The 27225-nt window shown below is 56.3% G+C and overlaps 1 protein-coding gene across 1 annotated transcript in view; it reads left to right on the top strand.

The window, feature by feature from the left end:
* Window positions 1-225: 225 nt before the first annotated feature.
* C15H7orf50 (chromosome 15 C7orf50 homolog) overlaps window positions 226-27225 on the top strand; it is an 87179-nt gene continuing 60179 nt past the window's right edge. The window contains exons 1-2 of the mRNA XM_065893154.1: window positions 226-354; window positions 2075-2082. Of these exons, the coding sequence (XP_065749226.1) occupies window positions 226-354; window positions 2075-2082 (137 nt within the window). The remainder of the gene's footprint in view (window positions 355-2074; window positions 2083-27225) is intronic.

Here is a 27225-nt window from a genome sequence, read left to right as displayed (position 1 = left end):
TGATGGCAGCTATGTTAAATAAAACACTCAGAAGAAAGACAGGAAATCCACCACAATGGTTAAGTTGTCCACAGGTGATGAAACGAGAGCTGGAATTTGTAACAGTGATTGTATGTTTCCCACACTTTCTGAAATAGCTTTGTATCTTTTATAATGCCCTCCCCTCTCTGTTAATTGAGAATTTTTATTTCCTGTGTCTTTATAGTTTACTTTCTCTGTTACAGGATGGCAAAACAGAAGAGAAAAGATAGCCAAGTGACAGAGAAGAAGAACAAAAAACTGAAGAAGGCGGCAGCAAGAGAGACGCCTCTGGCACCTGCGGCCCCGCCGGGCACTGAGGGGGCCCCAGCCGAGGTAGGTGACGTGGGCGCGCTGGCCTCGCCTTGTTTCTGGACCTGGAGGGGGACTCAGTAGTCACGTGGCAGGCGTCAGGGGGTGGACAGGCCCCCATGGACATGCCCAGTGCCTTTTAGAGGCAGTTGTAGGGCAAATAAGACTTGCAGTAAACTGTAGGTTGGAACCGCACAACTGCCGTTCTTCAGCTACCAGACCTCAGGTTGCTGTTGGTGTCCCCGGTGTGACAGGGTTTCGATGGCATGGTGGCCCGGTGGAGGCCTCTGTCGGCCTGGCCGCAGCCGGGCCTTTGAGCCCGTCAGACAAGGGAGGGCCCTTCACATGGCGCCGCGTGGACCGTGGCCTGGGGTCTGTATTTACGAGATCACAGCTGAAAGTGGTCAAGGCCCACCACAGAAGCATGTGTCTACGTTTGAATTTGTTTGCTGTTACCTCTCAGGTTCTGAGTGTTCATACTTTTCTTCTGTATTGAGCTGACTCTGCAATTCCTGGTGTGCAGTTCCTCGTCGTCCTCGCCTTCTGTGCCACTGGAGCCCCAGTTTTGTCAGGGCTTTTTGGTTTCAGTTTTAACCCTAGTGTGTAGGGTTAGGGTTAGGGTTAGGGTTAGGGTCAAAATGGCGTAAGATGTTACAAATCTTGACAAGTTATTCAACATGAAGTAAAAGTTGATGGGCGACTCACGTCATGAGGGGCGGCTTTGCTGGGCCCTGAGCGGTGGGTGAAGGTGCCGACCGTGCATGAGGCTTGCCTGGTGCGGCCTCGAGCCCGCATCCCACGTGAGCGCCCGGTGACCCTGTGCTCACCCTTGGTCCACGGGGAGGGAAGTGTCGTCGGAGCCGCGCCGCATAGCGTGTCGAGTGACTCGGGGCCATCGTCAGACTCGCCTGTGAGTATCTACCATTAATCGGCGACTAGATCAGGTCCTCGTTTGGGTCTTTCTGAAAGGATGCGATGGAAATCCCCCGACAGGATGGGTGGTGTGTGGCTGGTGGGTTTCATCACTCTTTTTTTTTTTCGGCTGCGTTGGGTCTTGGTTGCTGCGCGCGGGCTTTCTCTAGTTGCGGCGAGCGGGGGCTGCTCTGTTGCGGTGCGCGGGCTTCTCATGGCGGTCGGTGGCTTCTCTTGCTATGGAGCACGGGCTCTAGGCGCGCGGGCTTCAGTAGTTGTGGCTCACGGGCTCTAGGTGCACGGGCTTCAGTAGTTGTGGCTCACGGGCTGTAGGTGCGCGGGCTTCAGTAGTTGTGGCTCACGGGCTCTAGGTTCACGGGCTTCAGTAGATGTGGCTTGCAGGCTCAGTAGATGTGGCTCATGGGTTCTAGAGCACAGGCTCAGTAGCTGTGGCTCACGGGCTTAGTTGCTCCGCAGCATGTGGGATCTTCCCAGACCAAGGCTCGAACCCATGTCCCCTGCACTGGCAGGTGGATTCTTAACCACTGCACCATCAGGGAAGTCCCGGTTTGGTCACTCCTACGCCCTAGTGTTTCCAGCTCTGCCTTTGTTTCAAGCCTGGGCCGTGCACGCTGCTGAGACTCGGGGCGCATGTACCCCCTTCATATAGCGGAGGGGCTGGGGCAGGAGGACCTGCCCATTGGCCAGCCCCTCCTCGACTGCAGGCCCAGCCGGGCCCTGGGGTGGATCCCAGGCCACTGTGCTGCGGGCTCCATGCAGGACTGCTGGTCCGACCCCCAGGACACCGGCTGGCTGGGCAGTTCTGTGCCAGGGGGACGCGTGACGGCACTTTTCCTCTGTGGTGGGTGGGCAGGTGCAGGGCCTGTGCCGACAGAGAGCGGCTCCACTGGGTCTGGGGTCGTCTCCCAGCTGCCACCTCCGGGTGTCGGGGAGGAAGCCAGGCCGGCACTCAGGCCCGTACCTATCCTGGGTGCCCCTTCCTCTGCCTTCTCTCCGGCTGAGAACCGCAGGTCTGGTGCCACCCGAGCCCGGGCGCCTCTCCCTGCACAGAAGGCCCGCGCTTACAGGACCCAGGTCAGCCAGCCGGGCCGCATCGCTGGCCCCCATGTCCTGCTCTCACCCGGGCTCGTAGCCAGTCCCATGTCCCCTGGGCCCCTTCTCGTCGTCGTCGCCTTCTGTGCCACTGGAGCCCCAGTTTTGTCAGGCCTTTTTGGTTTCTAGACCCTAGAGGGAAGCTGTTTTTTTAGAGCTATTCCAGTTCCCATTCGGTGGTCTGGCCCCCAGTCCCTGCAGAACCTCCAGTACATGTGAATTTCTTGGGCCTTTCCTGGACAGTTTCCTACTTTTTCTAGACTCCTCCAATTTCTTTAAAACGAGCTCCAGGTGACTTCAAGTGACAAGTCCTGGTGACGTGTAACTTTGTTCTAAATCTCTAGCTTTCTGAGTGGTCTCTGCTTGCCGGCTGCTGGCCACTGGCAGGACCCCCCAGACTGCGTGGGTTTATGATAAGTAATGGCACAGCTTCAAGGTTCTGCCTGAGATGGGTAATGATTCTGAAATTCAGGCAGTTTTTTAAAAAGTGATTTTTTTGTTGTTATTTAAGTACATGTTGATTAAAAGAAATTTGGAAAACAAAAGCAGGAAGAAGAATTTGGGTATGTTTCCTTCCAGTGTCTCTTGCTGCCTCAGTTTTTGGTTGGTTGGTTAGTAACTTGTGCACATGGTCCCCATGGGGTCTGTGCTCTGCAGCTTCGCCTTGGTCCCCAGGGGTGCTGGGGGAGCTCGGGTGGGTCCCTGCGCGGTCAGTGCTGGGCTCGGGGCTGGTGTCCGGAGGAAATGGAGACTGTGCTTCCTCGAGACCACATCCTGGTCTCTGCTCATCAAAATCCTCTTCACCCGCTCTCTCTCCGGTTCTCGGTTCTCGTGGGAAGCTGGGGAGCTGCTGTGTTAGGCCTTTTTAAAGGAGGGACCCTTCCGTCTGCAGAGGGTGGGTGGCCAGAGCCTGGAGAGAGCGTTCCGTCGCTGGGAGCCCATGGAAAAGTACTGCACCGTCCCCGCCCCAGCTCCTGCGCCAACCCCCGCAAGGAGCCCCAAGGAGCCTCTGCCCCCTCTTGGGCCATGGTGCTGTCCTCCCGGAAATGCCCGTCCAGGGACCCTCGGGTCCCTGTGCAGTCACTTCCCACAGCCCAGGCCCTGAGCCTGCGCCAGGAGGGCTGAAGGATCCCCCCGGGGGCGGGGGGGCGCTCGGCGGGGGGGACCCATCCCTCTCCTGTCCTGTCCAGTCCCCGCTGCCCTGGTGCCCTTGTCCACAGCGTGTGACATCTGTGTGGCTGAGCCCTCCGTCCACTTCTTGCCCCTGCCGTTGACCCGAGGGGCGCGTGGGCTGGGAGAGTGGAGGAGGGGTGGCCTGTGGTGCCGCTGAGGCGGGGACAAGTCCTCCCGGCGCCGGTTCTGTGGTGCCAGCTGCTGCTCCCGGGAGGCCCTGCCCCGCGCCTGTCCTCTTCCCTGTCCTGCTAGAGGGGCTTGCGAGGTGGGGGGTTCGAGGGTCTTCCCTCTTCCGAGGGTGGTGCTCGAGCACAGGGTTCTCGGAGTTGGCCCATGTCTGCCCGTCTGGTAGCTTCTTAAGCCTCCCCGTGAGCTGGGCTTAGGGCTGGGCAGATGGGGTCCGGTTCTGTCTTCACGTCCCTGGACCCCTTCCAGAGGAGGCTCCGGCTTGAGAGGGTCGGGCGGACAGGTCTAGCGAGCACGGCTGTGTGGTGGGGAGGGGTCTGCAGGCCTCAGCCCCCCCCACCCCGCCCTCCCTGGGGAGGTACCGCCCCAGACGCAGAGCCAGACCTGGGGGGTGGGGAGACACACCAGAGCAGCAGTCACCCTTGGAGCCAGTGACTGCCGCCTTGGACAGGCACCTAGGCTGAGCTGGCTGCCTCCCGCTGCTGTAAATACACTCAGGCTGTCTGCAGATTGGGGGGGGCGGAGTGGGGGGATCTTGGGGGGTGTGAGGGGAGCTTGGGGGGAGTGGGGGGAGCTGGGGGGAGTGGGGGAGCTGGGGGTGTGTGTGGGGAGCTGGGGGGAGTGGGGGGATCTGGGGGGGAGCTGGGGGGAGTGGGGGGGGAGCTGGGGGGAGTGGGGGAGCTGGGGGGAGTGGGGGAGCTGGGAGGAGTGGGGGGAGCTGGGGGTGGAGCGGGAGGGGGAGTGGGGGGAGCCAGGGGCTGGTTAGCTCAGCTCTTGGCTCCGGGTCTCGCTGAGAAGAACCTCTCATGTCTGCAAAGCACGCTTCTGTTCACAGAAGCACTTTGACCTTGGGTTCTGGCAGCCCTGAGATGCCAGGGGCGGAGGTGTGGGTGCGCTGCCGCTTCACAGGGGAGTTGGCCCGAGAGGCCGGGTCACGGGCATGGTCCCTGGGCAGCTGGTGGAGAGGAGCTTGCTTGGGTTTCCTGATGGTGGTCGTATAAGGACACGGGCTGAGGTGTCACTGCCCTCCCCGGCCGCCTGGCCCAGACCGTGTGGGGAGTGCGTCCGGCTCGCCCTTGGCTGTAAGCGCTGACGTCCAGGGAGGAAGAGCTCGCACGTGTTGACCAGATGGCCCTCCGTTGGTTGGAGTGACCCTCTGGAGTGGGGAGTGACGCGTACTTTTGGAGGGATGGGCGCCACTTTGTGCCTTTGGAACACGATGTGCGCCACCCCCAAGCCCCGGGCTCCCGAGGGCCCAGCGCAGCCATGTGTGTCTGTCGTGTCCTCGTGGGTCCTGCTGACACGTGACAGGGGCAGCTGGGCTGTAGGAGGCCACGCCGTGTCCTTCGTGTGGAAAGGAAGCAAAGCTCAACATGGGGCATCTTTTCTCCTTCCTTTTCAACCTGGAAAAATCAGAGGAATTACATGGGCATTAAGCCCACAAGTGCTTCAAAACCATCAGACGAGGTTGTGAACCTCATGGCCTTGAGAATTTGCTCAGCAAAATGACTTCATACCAATGGTATTTTGCCTCAAGAAATGTTTCTGGTCTGGCAGCGGACTCCTGGTCGTTAAACTAGCCGGGTGAGAGGTTGTGATCTTTACAGACAGCTCCCTGGGAGCCTGACTTGTTTTCCTTTAGCAGAAATTCCCTTGTTCCACTGTTTTCGTTTCCTACTTTGTGAGCACTGAGTGCTCGGTGATCAGCCCGTGGGAGCTGTAAGCTGTGGGCTTGCGGGGCTAAGAGGGGTTCCGAGACTGGGACCCTGAGACCAGAGAGGCTCTGTGATGCCCCGAGGCCCTGTTCCTGCCTGGGGGATCCAGCCTGCTAGCCCACCCCCTCCCGCCCTGCTCCCCGTGTCCCCCTTTCCTTTGGACTCATCACACTGCTCTCTCCATCACCTGGTCTAGACGTTTGGGTTGTTGCCAGTTTGGGGCCGTTTTGAGTGTGCTGTGTACAAGGGCCTCTGTTTTCATTTTTCTTGGGTAGATTCCTAGGACTGGGAGGGATCGTATGGAAGCGTGTGTTTACCTTACAAAACCGCTGAGCTGTCCTCTAAGGAGGCTGCGCCACTGTGCACCCCGCCAGCCGCGTGGAAGGTTCTCGGTGCTGCACGTTTGCCACCACTTGGTGTTGTCGGCCTCTCTTGTGGGTGTAGTTGTGTCTTCCTGTGTGTGTGGTTTTTCAAAACAGCTTTATTGAGGTGTAATTGACAGAGTAGACTGTATATATTTATTTATTTTTCAGTTTTATTGAGGTATAGTTGATTTACGATGTTGTATTAGTTTCTGCTGTATAGCAAAGTGATTCGGTTATACATATACATTCTTTTTCATATACTTTTCCATGCTGGTTTATCCCAGGATATTGAATATAGTTCCCTGTGCTCTACAGTAGGACCTTGTTGTTTATCCGTTCTATTTATAATAGTTTGCATCTGCTCATCCCAAACTCCCACTCTATCCCTCCCCCACCTCCCCTCCCCCTTGGCAACCACAAGTCTGTTCTCTGTGTCTGTGAGTCTGTTTCTGTTTTGTAGATAAGTACATTTGTGTCATATTTCAGATTCCACATAGAAGTGATATCATATGGTATTTGTCTTTCTCTGTCTGACTTACTTCACTTAGTATGATCATCTCTAGGTCTTCATGTTGCTGCAAATGGCATTATTTCATTCTTTTTTTACGTCTGAGTAGTATTCCACTGTGTATATGCACCACATCTTCTGTATCCGTTCCTCTGTCCATGGACATTTAGGTTGCTTCCATGTCTTGGCTATAGTGAAGAGTGCTGCTGTGAACATAGGGGTGCACGAATCTTTTCCAATTAGTGTTTTTCCAGTTATATGCCCAGGACTGGGATTGCTGGGTCATAGGGCAGCTCTATTTTTAGTTTTTTGAGGAACCTCCATACTGTTTTCCATAGTGGCTGCACCAATTTACATGCCCGCCAACAGTGTAGGAGGGTTCCCTGTTCTCCACACCCTCTCCAGCATTTATTGTTTGTAGACTTTTTAATGATGGGCATTCTGACCGGTGTGAGGTGGTACCTCGTTGTGGTTTTGATTTGCGTTTCTCTAATAGTAGTGGTGTTGAGCATCTTTTCACGTGCCTGTCGGCCATCTGTGTGTCTTCTTGGAGAGAGGCCCATTTAGGTCTGTTTGCCTGTGTGACGCTTCTCTTGGAGACGCAGCATTTGAAGTCTGATACATGATGCCTCAGGGCCCCAGCATTCATGTCCTGGCATTATAGCGTGCACTGGGTACCTTCCATCTTTTATTCTTACCAATCTGGTGGGTGAAGAGTAGAATCTGTTCTTAATTTATATTTTCCTGGTCCTTGGTGAGATGGACATTTTTCGATTAGTTATTAATCATTTGTCTTCTATGAATTTCCTCATCACATCTTTCGCTTGTTTTTCTGTTGAATTGATCACCTTTTGTAAAAAAGGACTTTTTGTGTGTCTAATACATGGACTTTCTCCCCACGTGTCTTTTGTCTCCTGAATTTGATGTTTCCGTGGGGCTTTCAGTAGTGCAGGCGAGTGTCTGTCAGTTTTGCTTTGTGGTGGCTGTTTTTGTTCTTTTTTTGTTCCCTTAAAAAGCCCTCTCTTGCACAAACGTTTTCTTATATTTTTCTCCACTTTTTGTAGTTTTTTTTTTTTTTTTTTTTTTTTTTTTGCGGTACGCGGGCCTCTCACTGTTGTGGCCTCTCCCGTTGCAGAGCACAGGCTCCGGACGCGCAGGCTCAGTGGCCATGTCTCACGGGCCCAGCCACTCCGCGGCATGTGGGATTTTCCCGGACTGGGGCACGAACCCTTGTCCCCTGCATTGGCAGGCGGACTCTCAACCACTGTGCCACCAGGGACGCCCTGTAGTTTTTTAAATGAATTGAAATTTGTGTTATGTGAGGCAGGGATCTGACATTTCTTTTCTTAAAGAAAGATTCGGTTGTCCCGTATCATTTACTGAATATTCTGTCCTTTTGATAGAACATGTTCTACCCTCCAAATTTTCTAGGGTCTACATTGTGTTCTACTAATCTGTTTTTCTTTTCTTGTTTTTTTCTATAGTGCTTTAAAAACAATATTTATGTTTTTATTAGGTAATGCAGGACATGATACAAAATTCAAAACATTCTCCCACTAGGCCAGACTTGCATCAGTTTCTTCTGTTTCCTCGCACTTTTATGGGTGTTAGTCTCTTTCCAGACTTTTTTTTGTGCATAGCCATGTCTGTGCACGTGTTTACACAAATGGTAGCATGTTGTCTGTCCCGTCCTCTTTCTCACTTTATGTATTATGGGTGATGCTGCTATGAACACAAGTTTTTGTGAGACGTATATTTTCTTTCTTTCTTTCTTTCTTTTTTAACATCTTTATTGGAGTATAACTGCTTTACAATGGTGTGTTAGTTCCTGCTATATAACAAAGTGAATCAGCCATATGTATACATATATCCCCACATCTCCTCCCTCTTGAGCCTCCCTCCCACCCTCCCTATCCCACCCCTCTAGGTGGTCACAGAGCACCGAGCTGATCTCCCTGTGCTGTGCGGCTGCTCCCCACTAGTTATCTGTTTCACATTTGGCAGTGTACATGTGTCAATGCCACTCTCTCGCTTCGTCCCAGCTTCCCCTTTCCACCCTGTGTCCTCAAGTCTGTTCTCTATATGAGACACGTATTTTCATATTTATATTTCCAGGAGTACAGTTTTTGTGTCGCATTTTCCCCACCTCTCTGCCAAGCCCTGCTGTCCATGGTTGATTTTGGCTATGGTCCCTCTGCTGGGCGTGGGGCGTGTCCCTGGGCTTTGATTGGCATTTCCCTTGTGACTGATGTTGGGCATCTTTTAAGCTGCTCATTGGCTGGCATCTCTCTCTGCAGAAACGTCTGTTCAGACCCGTTGTCCATATTTGAACTGGGTCCTTTGTCTTTTTATTGCTGATTTGTAAGATCAGAAGTGTCTTAGTTTCTTTTGAATCTCTCATCCGTCTGTTTATCCAAACTGACCCTGTGGAGGCTTTTTCTAAAGCAGACAGTCACGTGTCCTTTTTAGGGTAGTTCTGTTTTTTAAAGTGCTGGTTGCCAGGATATTCAATTCATATATTTAAGAATTGAAATGGGGATTGTTGGTGCACAGAGACGGACACGGCAGCACTAACATAGGCGGAGCTCAGGGGGGTGTGGTGACTGAATGAAACGTCCGGGATTGTGATGGGAGCTGACAGGCCAGGTATAAAGCTAACCATTTTACAGCAACACTTCAGTACACAGACGTGTTGTGTGACCGTCCCTCTGTCTAGCCACACAGCATCGTCCTCACCTGGAGGGAGACCCTGAACTTGCAGGGCGCTCCCTCCCGACCCTGCGCCCAGCTCCGGTTCCCCCCCGTTCTGTCTCCCTGGGTTACCTATTCCTGTACAGGGAGCGTACAGTATGTGACCTGCGTCACACATCGTGTCTGAGTCCCCTCACTTAGCATCAGGTTTTCGAGGTTCATCCATGTGGTCGTGTGTGTCAGAGCTTCACTCTTGAATTTTCGTGGCTGGATAACATTCCTTTATGTGGATACGCTGCATTCTGTCTCGTTACTGGTCAGGCTGTGTTCACCTGTGGCTGCTGTGAGCAGTGCTTCTGGGAGCATTCGTGTGCCCGTTGTTGTTTAAATACCTGTTTTCAATTCCTGGGCTCTAGACCCAGGAGTGAAACTGCTGGACCGTATGGTAGTTCTGTACTTAACTCCTAACCACCAGACTTCTCTGCAGCATCTGCGCTGTTTTACGTCTCGTTCCACTACCAGCCTCGTGTAAGAATTCCACTTTCTCCACGTCCTTGCCAGCACTGTTCTCTGGTTCTCGCCGTCCTGCTGGGCGTGAAGTGGTGTCTTCTCGTGGTTTTGACGTGCATTTCCTCAGTGGTCAATAGCGTTGGGCATCTTTTCATGTGCTGCTTGGCCATTTGTATATTTTCTTGGGTCAAAGGGTTTGAATAGACATTTCTCCATTTTAAAAATTGTCACATTTGGGGCTTCCCTGGTGGCGCAGTGGTTGAGAGTCTGCCTGCCGATGCGGGGGACACGGGTTCGTGCCCTGGTCCGGGAGGATCCCACGTGCCGCGGAGCGGCTGGGCCCGTGAGCCGTGGCCGCTGAGCCTGTGCGTCCAGAGCCTGTGCTCCGCAACGGGAGAGGCCACGACAGTGAGAGGCCCGCGTATCGCAAAAAAAAAAAAACTGTCTCATTTATTAGTTGTAAGAGTTTTTTATGATTGCTAGGTACAATTCTTTTATCAGATTTGTGGGTTGCAGACATTTTCTAATGTCCCTTGCCTTTTTACTTTCTCTCTGTTTTGTTGTTTTGTTGTTGTTTCTTTTTTTTTTTGGCTGCACGTCTTGGGGGATCTTAGTTCCCCGACCAGGGATCGAACCCAGGCCCCTGGCGGTGAAATCGCCACGTCCTAACCGCTGGACCCCCCAGGGAATTCCCATCTTTTTACTTTCTTGTCCTTCGAAACACAGACATTTTAAATTTCGATGAGTCTAATTAATCTGTTTTTTCTTTTGTTGCCCGTGCTTTTGGTGTCATATATATCTAAGAAACCATTGCCAAATCCAGGATCGTGGAGGTTTATAGGAGAAGATGTACCTTCTTCTGTGTTTTATAGTTTTAGCTCTTACATTTTAGTCTTTGATGCATTTTGAGTTAACTTTTGTGTATGGTGTGAAGTAAGGGTCCAGCTTCATTCTTTTGCATATGGGGGTCCGGTTGTCTCAACACCATTTGTTGAAAATACTATTCTTATTGAATTGTCTTAGAATTCTTGTTGGAATAGCCTATATCCTCTTAAAAAGTTGTATAATATTCTGTTATCTTGTTGTACCATAATTTAACTTGCTCCTTGCCACACTGTTTAATACTTTAGTTCTTAAAAATACGTTTTAATATCTAATACACTAAGTACTTATTGTTTTTTGGGACAGGGTTCTGGGCCTTTGTCATATTTTCTTTTTGGTTTGAATTTTGCAATCCGCTTTCAGATTTCCTGAGAAATCTTTCCTGCTTTATTGAGGTTGTTTTTTTATGTCATTCAGGAAAGTTTTATGGTTTTCTCTGGAGAGATCTAACTTGTTTCTCAGTGAGTACGTGACCTGGACAGTGTCCCTATAGCACACCTGGTGTGGACTTCGTTTGTCTGTTTTCTGTGTAACATACCATTAAATGCACCACTGTGGTGAAGGCGGGTCTGTGCAGGACTGCACGCCTGTTGTGATCCAGGGTGGAAGATGTCCTGGGGTTCTCGGTCCCCCCCCTTCTTCCCGTCAGTCCTGACTCAGCCACGTGCTGTGCTCCTCCACCGTCCGGCACATTCCCTCTGCCCCACTTCCTTTCTGGAATTGATCCTCTTGGCCTGGCCAACCTTCTGGTTTTTCTTCTTCTCCCTGTTTTCTCACATTCTCCATGTTGACCCTTAACCTAACTTTTCTTGAACCGATAAAACTTAGCAGCAGCTCCCTGAGATCAAATTGCGACACGTGTTCAGCAAATACATATTAAAAATTGGGATTTTTGTGCTGCTGAAAACAGATTTTATTTAATGTTGCATTAATTTATATGTAATATAAATGTAATAGGTTGTGGGAGTGTTAATTATTACATCTTTTTTTCAAAGAATTCTGATAACCTGAGAGTTTTCTAAAGGCAGGTGAATAAGGTGAGGTGGGGAGTGGGGTAGAGGTTAGGGAGCTTCAGGGTGTCCTCCTAGTGGTAGTGATTTGCAGTGGCTTTTTCAGCCTATACTTGTAAGCCAAAAAATAGCAGGTATGTCAGATTCTACTCGTTTTTAGATGGAGCTGTGGTTAACTTACCACGTCGCTTAATGTCGGGTTTACAAGCACATTGGTTCCTGTTTGGGTGGAAAAATCTCACGCAACATAGAAAATCTGATAGCGAGTGGCTTCCGACCGTGGAAGTAGTTGCTGTTTTTCACCAGTTTCCTCTGATTTGCACTAAGTAGCAGACAGCGTGTGGGTGGCTTTGGGAAGCTGAGCCTGGCCACCGGTAACCCTTAGGTCGGACGTGTCCGCGAGGATGGTGGCAGGCTTTTCTGTCCCCACACACACCTGGAGAGCACGGGGTAAGATTCAAGCTACCAACGCGATGGAAAACACACAACCCCTCCCCTCAATAAAAACCTCTCCCCAAAGAACCAGTTACGGCTTCTAAAGTCAGACACACCTTTTCGAATCTCTTTTATCTCAAAAGGTGAGCATTTCTCAAGAAACCAGAGACTTCAGTGTGATTCCGCCAGATCATTCACTCTGAAACGTTGACCGCAGCCCAGTGTGAGACACGTGTCTTACACGTGCGCACAGCGACACAGGGACGGCACGGGAGCCCCGGTCCCTTGGCCAGAAGGCGTAGCTAGGGGCTGGGTGCTTACCGCCGGTCGGGGGGCATGAGCCGGCCCCAGGGGCCCTCCCGGATCAGTCCCGCCCTCTGACCCTCCACCCGGGGGCCCTGAGCTGCATTTCCGGCCCCTCGCCGCTGCCGGAGGCCGCCTGAGCCCAAGGGCAAACTCCCGGCCCTGCGAATCGCTCAGGCTGGAGCAGCCCCGCGGCGGCCCATGGTTCCTGGGCTCCAGACGCCTCCCCTCCTGCCGGCTCTTCGCTTTCCAGAAGTGGTTGGTTTTGTACTTCTGTCGATGGTTTTGGTTGCCGTCCCCTCTCCCCCCTCGTCAGAGTTAGTCTAAGTCAACTCAGGATCTGGGGAGCCCCTCCTGGGGGGCATCTGGGCTCGGCGGCCCGGGGTCTCTGTCGCAGCCAAGCACTGCCTCCGGGGCAGGAGCCCCCAGGGCCGGGCTGGCGGTGCCAGGCGTGGGGCCGACGTTGACGCCCCCAGAGGGGCGGTGGAGGGGCCCTGGCCTGGCCGGAGTCCCCCCACAGCCGGGAGGACAGCCCCTCCCGGGCCCCCCGAGTCTGAGCTGCTCCCCGGCTGCAGAGCAGCCTCTCCCCAGCCGACGTTGCTCAGGCACTAGATCTTTCTGCCCCGAGTTCCGGGCTCTCCTGGTCTCCGACGGCAGGAAGCCCTTCCCTGGGCCCGTGGCTTCACCGACCTGCCGCCGCCCCGGGAAGGTCGGGGGCCTCTGGGCTCTTGGCTGCCGTTTGAAGGTTGCCGCGGGCACCGCCCCACACAGGGCTGATGACAGGAGGACCGCGGCATCGGGGAGCACTGAGGTGAGACGCCCGGTGGGCAGGGGGCTGCCGCTGTCCTTCCAGATCTTACTCCACCACGCGTGCCCTGGAGCGTGGCGCTGCATCGTGGCGTCGGGTGGTGTTGGTGTGGACTCTTCTCGCTGTGACAGGAGCCGCGTTCTGAACTCCGGGCTGAGCCCCAGGCCTGCCTGGAGGGTCCTGGACGGGTGGCCGAGGGGCTCAGCGTTCATGTCGAGGGCCTGGGGCTCTCGCTTTTGTTAAAGAGAATTTATTTTTGAAATAACTGTAGGTTACGTAGCAAGTTGCAGAAGCTATAGGGAGGCCCGTGTGCCCTGTGCCCGGTTTGCCCCATTGGTAACAGACTGTGGTGTTGCAGCCAGGAGGGACATCGATGCCGCACACAGAGCTCGCTCACATGCCATTAGTTTTGCGGGCGCGCGTGCGTTTCTGCACAGTTTTACCGCAGGTGTCATGACACAGAGCTGCTGTCACCACTGGCTCCTGGGCCACTGCTCTGCAGCCCTTCGCTGTTCAGTGAAGGACACTCGGGTGGTTTCCCGTCTTAGCTTTCCCACCAAAGTGCTGTGAACATCCATGAACGTGTGTTCCTCTCTCCGGGGAAATCGCCCGGGAGCATAACGGCTGGTCGTGTGGTCCGTGCTCGTGTCGGTGCTCGGCAGCTACCCACCTTCGTGGCGGTCGCCCCGTACGTGCCCCTGTCGTGCGAGGGATCCGGCTTCTCTGCATCTCCACTGGTGTTTGGCGTCTCGCTGCTTTAATATTTCAGTCTTTCTGATCGCGGCGCTCACGTTGATGAGGACGGCTGGAGTTGTCCTGGGAACTGGCAGGAGCAGAATTAAACTCTCTTTTTTCCAGAGTTTGGTGATATGTGTGCTGTTGGCCTTATCAATTCTGGGTGCTGCTGGGTGGGCCGTACGGGAGAGCCTTCCCGGCCTGCTGGCGGCACCGTGCTGCTGCGTCCGTGCTCGATGTGGCCCTTGTCATCCCTGCTGTGTGACGTCCTTGTCCCCTTTTCCAGGAGCTCCTCGCGGCTGCGGCCCCAGGGCCCATGTTCTGTTAGGAGGCTGGCTGCGAGCTTGTGTACCTCTGTCTCTAAAATGGGTTTTGCCGGCTCATTTGTTGACTCTGAACCGTTAGGGAAGAGTTGGAAACTGCTCAGCGTCCTGCTGCCGTGGAGACCCATCGCCTTTGTCCCCTCCCCGCCCCCAAGTCCAGCTGTCCACATGTCGGTTTCTAATGCTTTAATTGCCGCTTGGTCAGCCAGGGCCGTGTTTGTGAGCTTTGCTTCCTCGTGGTCAGCAGAAAATAGCTCAGCAAAATGTACTTTTAAAAAAGGAATGTTTATTATTTTTCCTGAGTTATATATACATGGCCAAATGGAAAAAAGAAATAGAAACATACAGAAGAAACCAGACAGATGAATCCTGCCACCCCGAGAGAGCTCTGTGGTTTATACTCTGGGGTGTGTCCTCCAGTGGATACAGTGTCTTCTCCGTGTGTGAGGGTGCCCACACCAGATCTGGGTGTCATAACGTCTTTCACGTTTCCTAGTGTGACAGAGAGAAAAAGGTCCCTCGTGGTTGTTGTAACTTCAGTTTCTTTGATTGCTACCGTGAACCGTCACTTGTTTCTCTCGTGAGCTGCCTGTGTGTTTCTACCAGTTCTGTCACAAAGTTCACCTTTTCTGTATAGATTTGAGAAAACCCTTGTGCTGAGAGCTCTCTCCTAATGGTTCAGATATTTTTCCAGCCAAGTTATTTTTATGGCTTTTGCCCTAGACAGACAGCCCCTTGGCCACTCCCAGGCTGCAGGGCCCCGCTGCCGGCCGCCAGGTTGGTGCCTGTGCCGGCCCTTTGGTTCCCTGGTCAGTGTAGGAAGGTGGGGGGCTCCCAGGAGCACCAGCTGCTCCGTTTTCTGTAAGATCTGGAGGAACACCCCCCCCGCCCCCCATCAGAACGTGGCCTGTTCGTCCCCGCCAGTGACCTCTCTCTGCTGCCTGGGTGCACTGTGGTCTGGCTCCTCTCCACCGGTCTCTCACTTGGTCCAGCTGCCCAAAGACCAGCGTGGGGGGTTGCCTGGAGGTGCTCACGGGGTGTGTGTCTGAGCGAGCAGCTAGGTCTCAGGGTCCCTGTCCCCCGGGTAGCATGTTCTCTGGCCGCTTTTGCACTGTCTTCTCTACGGTAAAGGACGTCCTAGATCTGACCGCTTCCCCCCAAGCCCTTCCACTCGGACTGCGCTCCTCCCGACTCTTCTCCCTCCACGCGCCCTGGCCCACGCTCCCTCCACGCGCCCTGGCCCACGCTCCCTCCACGCGCCCTGGCCCACGCTCCCTCCCACGTGAGCAGAGGCCTCCAGCCTCCGCCTGCCTGTCGGCCTTCCCCTCCGGCCATGGGCAGCCAGGACAGATGGCCTCTGCTGTCCCCTCCCCCAGTGCAGACCTGGGACGAGGAGGCAGGTCCTCGTTCTGGCTGGTCCAGGTCTCCCGCTGGTGCCCACGTGCGCCCTGGAGTCCGGGAGGTCCTGTAACGTCCCCACGGGCCACTACCCCGGCATCTAAGATCGTGGGAATGAAAGCCCCTCATCCCAGTGAGGACTTCGTGCTGCGTGCCCTGCGCCGCTGTGCCTACTTCCTGAATAAAGAGCGTCGAAATCATAAAGGAAAGTTGAAAAAGGGAAGCTCCCCCCTCCTGCCCCCCAGTTCCGCCCTGAAAGCCCCGCTCTCTCCCTCTCTGGTCCCTCTGTGAAGGTCCCTCTGTGAAGCGCATCTGGCACAGGGGCCTCTTGGTGCAGGCTCAGTTTGTAGTGTCATTTCCAACATCATCCTTAATTTAATTTTAAAAAACCACCTTATACCAGCAGAACACACCCACTGGGGGAAACACAGGGAACGTGAAGGAGCACAGAGCGGGGCCGGCCCACTGACTGAGCCGGGGCCTTCCTCCCGCCTGGCTTGCAGGCCTCCCCACCCCTCTTTAGCCCAGACGGTCTGTGACGTGAGTGACGATTAAACTCTCACTGCTGTGTGGTCCTTTGGCCATTTTGGGGTCGGAACCACACTCTGACCTGGGGTCAGGCAGCCCCATCCTTCTGCCGCATCCCTTGAAGCCCAGGGTTGCCCCCCCTCGTCCCCGAGGGAAGCTGGGGCCGGGACCACCCCCTTCTGTGCGAGGAGGGACCTCACGCGGTGATGGCAGGGCTGCCCAGAGCCTGGTCTCCCGGGGGGCTCTGCTGGGGGGTATTCTGTGTCCTGGCGTTGGGAGGAGGCCGCAGTCACTCCCTGGACTTACACATCACTGCGACCCCCTGGCCTGGGGTTCTGTCTCTGCTGAGATCACCTCCACTTCCCGCCGTTGACAGGAAGCCACTTGGTTTTTTGTTCTCGGTTAAGTGAGTTGACACCACATTTAGTTCAGGAAGCTTATTTCGTTAGAAGGTTCACTCATGATTACAAGGAATGTTAGTCACTGGTTCATCAGACCACGTACTCAAGAAAGTTCTCCAGTTTTGGGTCTAAAATACCAGAATGGACAGATGAAGCCGAATATTTGTTCAGTCTTTTCAAAAGTATTTTTGCAGTGGAATGAAAAGCTTTCCCAGGATGGGGTGTTCACAGCTGGGAAAACAGTTGCTGCTTTGAAGATGGTTTTCCCAGGCACAGCGCTCATGTCTCCCGCTGTGAGGGGCAGAAGTGGCGTCTGGTGTAAACGTATGGCCCCTGGGGGGCTTCTGCTGGCCGAGGATGGCTGGTCTAAGCTGGGCCAACCCCAGGAACATACACTGACGGACGTTTGCCCAGATGCACACCTGAGCGCGGCTGTGGAGGTGTGGGTGTCAGGACACACCTGCATGTACCGGAGGCCCTGGCCTCTAGGTATGGATCAGCTCTGAGTGTGTGCTCAGAGGTGATGTCTTAAAAGGCAAAGGAAAGTGGCGGTTGAGGTCCTTGCTCACCACCAACGCCAGGTTTGGCCCGACGATGCTGTCTTTGCGTCCTGAGCCTCTGCTGGCCTGACAGAGCCCTGCCCGTTCTTGAGGGCTTAGCACGGTGGCCACCAAAGCCAGGCGCCTCCACGCAGCAGCCTGCCTGGCCTGGAGGTGCGGGACGGCTGGAACCAGGCCCCACCTGGCACGGGGCAGGGGCTGAAGTGTGTGACTGAGGGACCTGGGTCTGGGGTGTGTGTCGTGGTACCATGGCCAGGAATGGGGCGGGCGCCAGCACAGGGCTCAGCGTGCAGGAAGGACCAAGAGCTGGACACAGATGGAGGCTTACGGACAGACACGTGTCAGGGCACAGGCCAACTGCCGTGACGCGGAGACCCCAAAAGCCAGCGCCTTACACAGGGTGGAAATTTCACAGTGCGGAGGCAAGCGGCCCGGGCTGGCGCGGCTGATTCCTGGGGTCGTCCAGGGACGCGGCTCCTCTGGCCTCGCCGTCCTCACGCCCCTGGGCTGCCGCCCTGGTGTACGGTCAGTGGGAGCCCCCCCCACATGTGTGGTTAGTGCCGGGCGGGGCAGACAGTGAGGGTCAGTGGCCTCATCTCCCGGAGCCGACCAGGAAGCTGCGGGCAGCCTGGGCCTGTGACCTCCAGCTGGGCAGCAAGGAGCCCAGTCAGAACAGGCACCCGTTACTGGAAAGACGGGGGGTGCCGGGGAAAGGCCCGCCTTCGTCGCTGGCCAGAGCTCGCCGCCCCACTTCCAGGGTCAGAGCAGGGCTGTGGGGTAGGACTTGGTACCGCTTGGCTCAGGTGGACAGAGGCTTACACAGGGCGCCGGGTGGTCGTGACCTTGGGCACCACGCTTCCACCGTCAAGTGGAGACAGTACGGCCTGATCACACGGGGTCGCGCAGGCTGCCGCGGGGTGACGTGCTAAATAGCTGACACGGTGCCTCGGGGACACGCTGTGTGCGGAAGCTGCGTGTGTTCTGTGGTGATGCGGGCGGGAGACGTGTTGGCGTATGTCCTTTCCGGAGGGTGGAACTACTGTTTGTGTAGGGGGCATGGAAACTGATTTGAGCAAATCTCTACATCTGTTGGGATTTAGCAGTTTTATGAATTAGTCCTCCGTTTACACTGAGTTCTGGCTGCGGGCTCAGACCCCCCGGAGCCCCCGGCCCCTCCCCCGTGCTGTGCCGCAGAGGAGCCGCAGCCTGTGTCGGTGCCAGGAGCTCACGGGATGGAGGGCAGGCGAGGGCGGTTTGTGTTTTAACATAAGTAGTGAATGCAAGTGTGCGTCCTGGACTTCATACCAGGAAGTCAGCCTTGGGCAAGAGTCTCATCAGTAAATGCCTGACGATACAGCTGAGCGCAGGGAGCCAGCGGACAGATGAAGGGTGACTTGTGTGACAGTGACCTTTCGGGCACGGAGCCTCCAGGGGACCACAGCCCGTCTGCCGCCGTGGCAGCCTGGGGGCTGCTGGCGACCCTGGAGGCGGGGGCCTCCCGCTCAGGTAAAGCGCAGTGAGTTCTGTTGGCCCACGCGCGGCAGACGGTGCTTCTCCACACGGGCAGCTCTTGCTCTTCCTTCGCCTGAAAGAAGGCTGCACCCCGAGCCCTCCAGCCGGGCCGGCCGCTGGCCTCGCCCTGAATGTCTGCCGTGTGGTCAGCACGGGGCCCTCCGCAGTGGGCTCTGTTCGGGAGAGGTTAGTGGAGCACCACGCCTGGGGGACCAGAGGGGGGTTTCGAAATGTGCCTCCCGATGGCGCGGAGGGTCCCCCAGGGCAGGCTCAGGGACCCTGCCAGCCAACATGCGGACAGCGCACGGGGAGTGCGTGCGTGTGTGCACGTCTGCACGAGCGTGTGCTTGCGGGTCTTTGTCATGAGGGCATGTGTGTGTGGCTGTGTCTGTGTGCACGTGTGTGCAGGCACACTGGCGAGTGTGGACTGGGCTCCGGCCCTGGCAGAGTATGTGTTCCCCGGGCATGGGCGTGCGTTCCGCCCCATCTGGCCGAGCAGGGCTCCTGGCCCTGGAGCCTGGGCTGTGTAGCTGGCGCCAGAGCCCTGCCAACCATCGGGGTCCCCAGGGTGGAGGCGGGTTTTCTGAGCAGCCGGGCTGCTGGCACGCTTGTCCTCTTCTCTCTGGTCGCCCAGGTGCCCCGCGTGTCTGAAGAGGGAGTGGGAATTTGTAACTGGCGGGGAGGTTCCATGATTCCCGTGCATGTAAACTGCATTTCCCTGTAGTTTGTAAGAAAGACACTCATCCATGTGCCATTTTCTGTGTGTCTTGCTGCCCCGTGTTCTCCCCTGGCTGGAGCCCTGGGGGGCCCCCGGGGACTTGGGTGGGGCTTGGGTTAAGTCAGTGTGGTGGGCTGCTACCCCCGCACCCCAGTCCATCTTCCTGCCCTGTCGCTCCTCTATTCATGTGCAGCTCTTTCTTCTCAAGCTTACCCATTTAGGGGAAATTCTTTCCTTCAGACTGTATTTTGAGGCAAAAAAGAATCGCTGTCCTTTTCTCATTGAAGTTTCTAATTCTGGGTCTGGTGTTACCAGCATCGTATCTAATTTCTAGCCTTTACTTGACCTAACTTTCAGAAACAGGTGCAGGGAGTGTGGGTTAGTGAAGGTGACCCCTTTACCTGGGAAATGGTAGTGACTTTCGGTATTAAATTCTGATTTGAGCCTGGAGTTTTAAACTGAGCAGCTGTGATTTACGTGGAAGAATTTCATTTATGGCCGCAGACAGGCATACTTTGTATGGTGGATTTCTTTCCTTCCTTTTTTATTGTAAAGTAAGCAAATAGGAGGTACATACAGCTTAAAGGAAACCACAGCTGGGTCGAGAAACAAAACTCAGCGCCTCTTTCATCCCCCTGCTTTTCTTTAGACTTGTATCAATATTTCCTGCGATGCATCCCTAAATAATAGTTTGGTTTTGCTTGCGGTTGAACTTTACATGGTTGGAATTGCATTCTACTTTTGTATTTTGCTGCTTTTTAAAAAAATTTTATTTTATCATTATTTTTTTATACCACAGGTTCTTATTAGTTGTCTGTTTTATACATATTAGTGTATACATGTCAATCCCAACCTCCCAGTTCATCCCACCGCCGCCACCATCCCCGCTTTCCTGTATTTTGCTTTTTTTTTTTTTTTTTTAATAAATGTATTCATTTATTTAGGCTGCGTTGGGTCTTCGTTGAAGTGCGCAGAGTTCTCATTGCGGTGGCTTCTCTTGTTGTGGAGCACGGGCTCTAGGCACGTGGGCTCAGTAGTTGTGGCTCACGGGCCCTAGAGCTCAGGCTAGTGGGATCCGCGGCATGTGGGGTCTTCCCGGACCAGGGATCGAACCCGTGTCCCCTGCGTTGGCAGGAGGATTCCTAACCACTGCGCCCCCAGGGAAGCCCCTGTGTTTTGCTTCGCTGACTAACGTTGATTGTGAGCGTTCTCCATGCTGTTGTCGTAGCTCTAGATTCTTACTTTTTATTGACGCAGGAACATACTTCATCCATTAGGTCCTCTGAGTTGTTGGCAGTTATGGGTGATGCCCTCACAGGTAGACACAGCTTCTCTGGGGTGTTGGCCTGGGGTGGAATTGCAAGGTCTTGGGATTTGCAGGTCTTCGCTTCTGCCGGATAAGCCCTATATGTTAGTCACCTCTTGCTGTGTAACAAATTACTGCACAATTCTGGGGCTTCGAAGAGCTGGGCGTGGGGGTCTGGGTGGGGCCTCTCTACACTGTCTGGTTCAGCCCTTGGGCTGCAGCCTCGCCTGAGGGCTCGACGGGGACCATCTGCTTCCACACCCCACCCTTGCTCCCCATCAGCGAGGAGAGGTCCACTCTCCTCGCCGGCCGTGGACCAAGGGCCTCGCCCACTGTCAGCCACAGGCTGCCCTCCGCTCCTCCCCGAGGGGTGCGCGCTCCATGGCGCCCGCTCCCTCCACACGAGGAGCCCTCTTCTCCCCCCGCGCCGCCCCGCGCTCCCTTGGCATCTTGGCTCTCGGGGCTGCTGCCACACGCCCGACGTGTGTGGCTCCCGCAGACTTTCCGCGTGCGCCACACCTGTAGCCTCGCCCCTCGGCGGACGCCTGGGTGCCCGACCGTGACCTCAGACTTCGCTGCCCAAAGTCCAGGTCTCCATCTCCCCGGGCGTTCATCCACCACCTTCCCCAGAGAAATCACAGCAACATCGCTGCTCAGGCAAAAACCCTTCTCTTTATTCTTTTTAATTTGATTCTGGTAAAATATGCGTAACGTAATCAAATCAACCGCTTTAGCCGTTTCTCAGTGTCCAGTTCGGGGGCATTAAGTACACTCTCACTGTTGTGCAGCCGTCACCACTGTCCGTCTCCAGAACTTTCTCATCTTCCCGAACTGAGACTCTGCCCCCATGAAACACGGACACCCCCTCCCCTCCCCCAGCCCTGGCCCCCACCCTCTACTTTCTGCCTCTGTGACCCTGACTCCCCCGGAGCCTTGTGAGTAGAACCACACAGTCTGTCCTTCTGTCTCTCATGTTCCACGTCTCTTCCATCCGGGCGTCCTGCCGAGCCCTGCTGACTTCAGAATGTACCCAGAGTCCAGCCGCCCTCACCACGCCAAGTGCCCCCCTCCTGGTCCAAGCCCCGCCCCACTCGCCGCAGCGGCCTCTCCCTGCTCTCTGTGTCCCCTCCCTGGACACGCTGGACGCATTCATCCAGTTCCCCCTCCCCCACCCCCACCCGCAGCCGCTGCTTTCGAAAAACTGTTAATGGCGTTTCCCAGCTAGGCCTGTGGCGGCTTCACACTCCATCACTCACATCCCCTGTTTAAAGCTTTCTTCCAGAAATTGGTCTGGGAGACCCCGGCCTTTCTGATTTTCCATGTCTTTAAGGGGCTGACTTTTACACATGTTGCCCAGTGCAGAGGTTACCACGGTTGTCAGGGTGGGGAGATGGGACTTCTGGGGGACCTCACTGGACTTGCTCAGCGGGACGTGCCCTGCAAGCCACTCTTCACACCCAGGGAAGGTACGGCAGCCGCCCTGGGGAGAGTTCTGCGCTGTGGCTTCAGGGACAAAACCGTGCTGTTGACTCTGCTAAGGGTGAGACTAGCGACCTGAAACCGTGGCTGCTGTGATTTTCTTCATTTCTGGGCGGTTTACATTGTTGAGTCGGCAAAGAAAACTGTCCTATCTGCTGAAGACCGAATGTTCTGAGCAGGGGGCGGGGCCCACCTCCTGTCTGGTTGGCTGTGGGCTTTGTTGTGACCTCCCTGGAAGAGCCCGAGTCTCCTGGGGGTGGGGGACCCACATGTGTCTGGTGGGGGGCGGCCCAGCATGGGACCGAGGCTCCCTCCATGTAGGGGCCCAGCCCGTACAGGAGGCCCGAGCCGTGCGGAGCCCTGTCCAGACCAGGGTATGGCCCACCCTCTCACGGAGCTCGGGCGGCAGGAGGTGGGAGAGTGCAGTAGTGGGGTCCAGGCAGAGGGAGCAGTGCGGGAACAGGGACTCTGCGTGAAGGGTCTGTTCCCTCTTCAGAGACCTCGCATCCGATGTCCACTGTCCTCGGGACCAGACCCCTGGACAGATGGGGACGGCGCTCTTTCTAATAACTGGACTCTCCAGGACTCCCTACAGCTGATTTCTTGTGATAAGTTTTAGATCGATTCCACCTACTTATAAAGGCTTAGAATTTCAGTCAGGTTTTCGTCCACTTTTGTTCTCTGTTCCTTTGGCCTTTAAAGCCCTTGTTCCCGGATGAGATCCCCACCCACTGGACCTTGGCAAAAGTCAGATGAACTCAGAGCAACTGACCTTTTCTGACGACACTGAACTGGGCATTGAAGGCAAAGGCTCCAGCAGGTGCCTGTGGGGCGCGTGGAGCGTCCTGGGACGGAAGAGCCTTTCCCAGACTCTCCAGGCCTCGTGGTGCTGTGTCGGCCGCAGCGCCTGGTGTTGAGGAGCCTGGGCGGGTCCTGCTCTGATGGCCGGTGTCCCCACTTCCTGGGGACCCCTGTCTTGCGGACCCACAGCCGTTCCCTGAGGGCCTGCTGGTTGATGCAGGCTGCATCGGGCCTTCTGGGGTCTGCAGGCTGTGCCAGCAGGCAAGGTGGGCTCAGAGGCTCAGACACCTTTGACCAGGAGGCTGGTGGGCACTCAGTGGGGAGCGGGGTTGGCGCAGGTGACTCTGCCCTCCTCCTCCCCCTTTCCACTGTCCCTGGAGTCCCCCCAGCTGCGAGGCTAAGTGCCAGCATCATCTTCAGACAGGCCTCGGTGATGCCCCAGAAGGGTGCTTGGCAGGCAGGCCTCCGTGATAACGACTGATGCAGGAGATGTTCAGACAGACACCTCACCTGGCCGGAGAGGAGGCGCTTCTGTGCGGCCGCCGCGCCCCGGCTCAGGAGGCGCTCTATCACAGATCGGAAGTCGCTGGGGAGGAAGCGGCACGGGAGTAGCTGGGACGTGCCTATTTCCCGGGGCTCTGAGCCAGCGCCCCGGCGAGACGGCGCTCGATCCGCACCCTTCTGCCCTCGCGCCCTTCCTTCGTGCCGCAGAGAGCTGGGGGTGCCTGGGGAGGCGGTGGGTGAGGGATGCCCCCCTGGCCCTGCCCGGGTGCTGGCCATACTGCCAGGCCGCAGGTCCCTGGGTGCCCCATAGAGAGTCGTCACAGGGACAAAACCGGCCTTCGTGGCTTTATGAAGCGCCGGAGCGTGACCTAGTACATTCAGCTATAGTTTTGACTGAAGTCTTTTTCCCTTTATTTTTGATTTAAAAACATATCAAAAGACACCCCAGATGATTAGTCTCCCACTGTGGAAAAGAAAAGAAAACCTGAACTACTAGGCAGTAAGGAAGAAGAGAGAACTTTATTGAGAACACCTGCAGTACACGTTAGCGGAAGCTTCTCAGATCCCAGACAGCTTAAACCTTAACGTTTTCAGGCCGTGCAGGCTGTCTCCCCTCTGTGGGCAGAAGCGGACGGTGGCCTCGAGGCGTGTTGCAGGGCTGAACGTCCAGCAGGGCAGGCAGTGTGGGAGAGGACCCAGTACTGCGCCCGGTTCTTTCCAGGAGCAGCTTCCCTGAGATGCAGCTTGCCTACTGTCCCCGCACCCTTTGCACTTGGGTGCGACGGTGATTCTCAGGGGCTCACAGCGGTATGGCCGTCATGGGTCACTAACGAGAGACGCTTGCTTCACCCTGTCCCCGTTTGCAGCCCCTGCCCACCCGTCCCCCAGCGCCGGGCACCTACTTCCTGCTTCCTGTCTGCGGATTTGCCAGCTCTGGCGTTTCACGTCAGCGGACTCACCCGGTGCGGTCCTTTCCTGACTGGTTCTCACGGAGCACCGTGTGTTCAGGGCTCCCCCGTGTTGCAGCAGGTGTCATGCTTCATGCCCTCCTGGGGCCAAGGAGCCGTGTGGACGGACCGAGTTGTATTCCCCTGTGGATGAACAGCTGGGTTGTTTCCACCGCCAGCTCCTGTGATGGGAGCTGCCGTGGACACTCGTGCACAAGGACTTGTTGGAGCATCTGCTCTGACCCCTTTGCGTGTGCACCCCAGCGTGGAGCTGACACTGTACACACTTGGCCCAGTTGCTTTGCCGCCTCAAGTGCTCATGCCTTCTCGCGCTGCGTGTGTCCCCTTAGCGTGAGGGCATCACCTCACGTCCCCCAGTGGCAGAGTGGCCCTCGGTCTCGGGGAGTCGAGCGTCAGTGTGATACTTTAGTCTACTGGGGGGTCCACTTCCACCAGCTGACCCCCTGCTTGTAGCACTTTTTCTTCCTGGGACCGTCCTCCCCAGGACCACGTTCCGGTTTAGATGCTTGTCTCCCGACCGTCCCTTAATTTGGAGCAGCCCTTCGCCTCCTTTGTCTCTCGTGATGTGGTGTTGTGGGTGGAGGCTGCCTCCTGTCCCTGTTTCGGACCGGGTGGTGCTTCCTCCCCATTAGATTCTGGCTGTGATCCTGGATTCGGACGTGGGGATGCACTCCCTGCCCTGGGGTCCGCGTCTGGACTCCCGTCGGGTGGGCTCCTCGGAAGCCCCGAGTTGCGGGCCGTCCCGTCTCTGTGCTGTTGGTCACTGTTCCCCGCGGTAAAGCGGTCGGGCGTCCTGCTCCTGGTCCAGCGAGTGCCCCTGCTTTAGCCACGTCAGGGGTCTCGCCTGTCCCAGGCTGCGCGACAGTCGTGTGTGACGAGCCCTCCAGGACCCTCTGCCGGACCAGTCAGCCGGCCTCTGCTCTGAGCAGGGTCCTTCCCGTCTAGTCACTCACTCCTCCCTTCAGTCCTTCCTTCATTTCTGTGGGTTCTTGTATTTACTTCATTGCTCAGTTTATGTAGGTGATATTTATGTTTGTTATCGGGTGGACTCGTGGATTCTCATTTTTCAGTAGTTGAGGGTTACTTACCCGTCTAATGATCTCCATGTTCAAACTGCCCAGGTCGTCCAGTGGGAACCCGTGAGCTGGGTCCCTGTGTCCTGGTGATGTGGCCCTGTCATTGTCCTGATGCTTCCCGCCTCCTGGCAGGACACCCTGTCCAGGACCCCGAGGCGCCTGCCTCCTGTGAGGGTATGGATGCTGGAGGCCCAGGCCTGGGCAGGGTGGGCTGGGGAAGGTACAGGCGCCCGTGGCAGTGTGTCCGCACACACCCCGTCCGCGTCTGAGGTGCTCACGCCCAGCAGGCACACGCACACCACACGCGCCCGTGCACGTTCCCGCCACAGACACTGGGGCTGAAGCCCGAACTCCAGTTCCCACGCGCGCCCACGGGTGCTCGCCGCCTGCCCTTCCCCCTCCCGTCTCCGCGTCCGTCAGGGCAGCACCCTCGCTAATGTGCTCGGCCATGGTGGTTTAGGGTCGTCTCAGAGGTGCCCCCACACCCCGGCCAAGACGGAGGTTAGGGCCCAGCCTTCCCTCCAACGGGGTGGGTACACAGCCCTCCCGCAGGGCCCTCCCAGGCTCAGGGGAGTGACTTACTAAGCACAGGGGACGTTAGGAAGCCGCGTTCGGCGCTGACACCGTGCCTTCCGTGCTGGCTGCTCTCCACTTCTGTGCTCTTGGTGGGGTTCGGAGAGCGTTGCTGCCCGGGAGAGCGGGGTTACCAGGAAACAGCAAAGCCGTCGGACGCCTTGACTTTACCTTGTGCTGCTCTAGCGAAAATCGTGAAACCAGGCTCCGCTCTCAGATAAACGCCCCGAGAAGGACGTGTGTGCGCCGGCGGGCAGCTGTACTTGCTCGGAGCCCGCTGGGGGCGCTGATCGTGGCTCTGCCCCCAGAGCCAGGGCTCTCGGGTCTCGGCTGAGAAGGGACTCCGGGAGCACCTGGTCCAGCTTCTGGTTCAGTAAGAACCCCTTTTGGTTAAGTCGGGGCCTCTGCCTTGTACCTGCCTTCCCCCCGACGGGCCCTCGGAGCCATTGTGCCGCTGTTTTTGCAGATCAGGAAATGGGCTTCCAGAGCTGAGTGGCAGGTGCTGCGCGGGGCCCTGTTTGACTCATGTCTCTGCCCGCAGAGCTCTCGAGGCCTCGGTGCTTGCTTGGGTGTGTGTCAGGTGTGAGGAGCACAGGTTTGCTCTGTGATCTCAGGTGAACCAGGGACTGCGGGATGGAAGCTGCCTCTGATTAGCCAGCGGGGGTGGGGGGTGGTTCTGTGAACACCCAGCCAGCCCACGGAGTGAGGGCTGCCCCGTCCCTAATCAACACTTTAGGGCCTCGGTCGGACGCAGTTCCCACCCAGATATCCTGATGTCGGGCACCTCTGGGGAAGGACGGGGAGTGTGACCTCGGGTGGCTTTGCATGGCTTCCGCGTGGAGACCAGGGGAAGCCGAGCACACAGGGAGGGGGCCTGGTTCCTGGCTGTGTCGTTACTGCTTAAGGTTTCCAGCGGTCAAGTCAGACTCTTGGGGCCGCGCGTGCACCTCCTGGGTTTGCTGGAGGGTCGGGGACAGGCCCCGTTCACTAACACGTTGTCTGTCCCTGTCCCGGCCATCACCACCCTCCCAGCGGGGATGAGAGCAAGTGTGCACTTGATGGAGCCCTCAGTGCTGGGGCTCCTGCGATGGGGACTTGCGGGGGTCAGGGAACTTAATAACAGCTCTCACCTCGTAAGATGCGAGTCTGTGTGGAAAGCGAGGCTTCGGTGGAGCTTGAGCCACTGGAGACGGCGCTTGTTGAACGCAGATATTTCCTTGGGACAGATACTCTCTGTCGGAGGTTTGCGCTCATCGAGAACTGTTAACACTAAAAACGCCTCGCTGCCTGTCACTTAAACATTGCTCACCGTGCTCCCGGCGAGGCCAGCTGCGTCCCATCTTGGTTGTACTTCTGGGGAGGAGGGGGCCCTGGGCAGGGCGGGTGGGCCCAGCCCTGTAGA

Source organism: Phocoena phocoena, chromosome 15 (assembly GCF_963924675.1).
Source record: "Phocoena phocoena chromosome 15, mPhoPho1.1, whole genome shotgun sequence".
Taxonomy (NCBI): domain Eukaryota; kingdom Metazoa; phylum Chordata; class Mammalia; order Artiodactyla; family Phocoenidae; genus Phocoena; species Phocoena phocoena.
The sequence above is the reverse complement of the archived record's forward strand: the minus strand, read 5'-3'. Positions and strand labels throughout refer to the sequence as shown.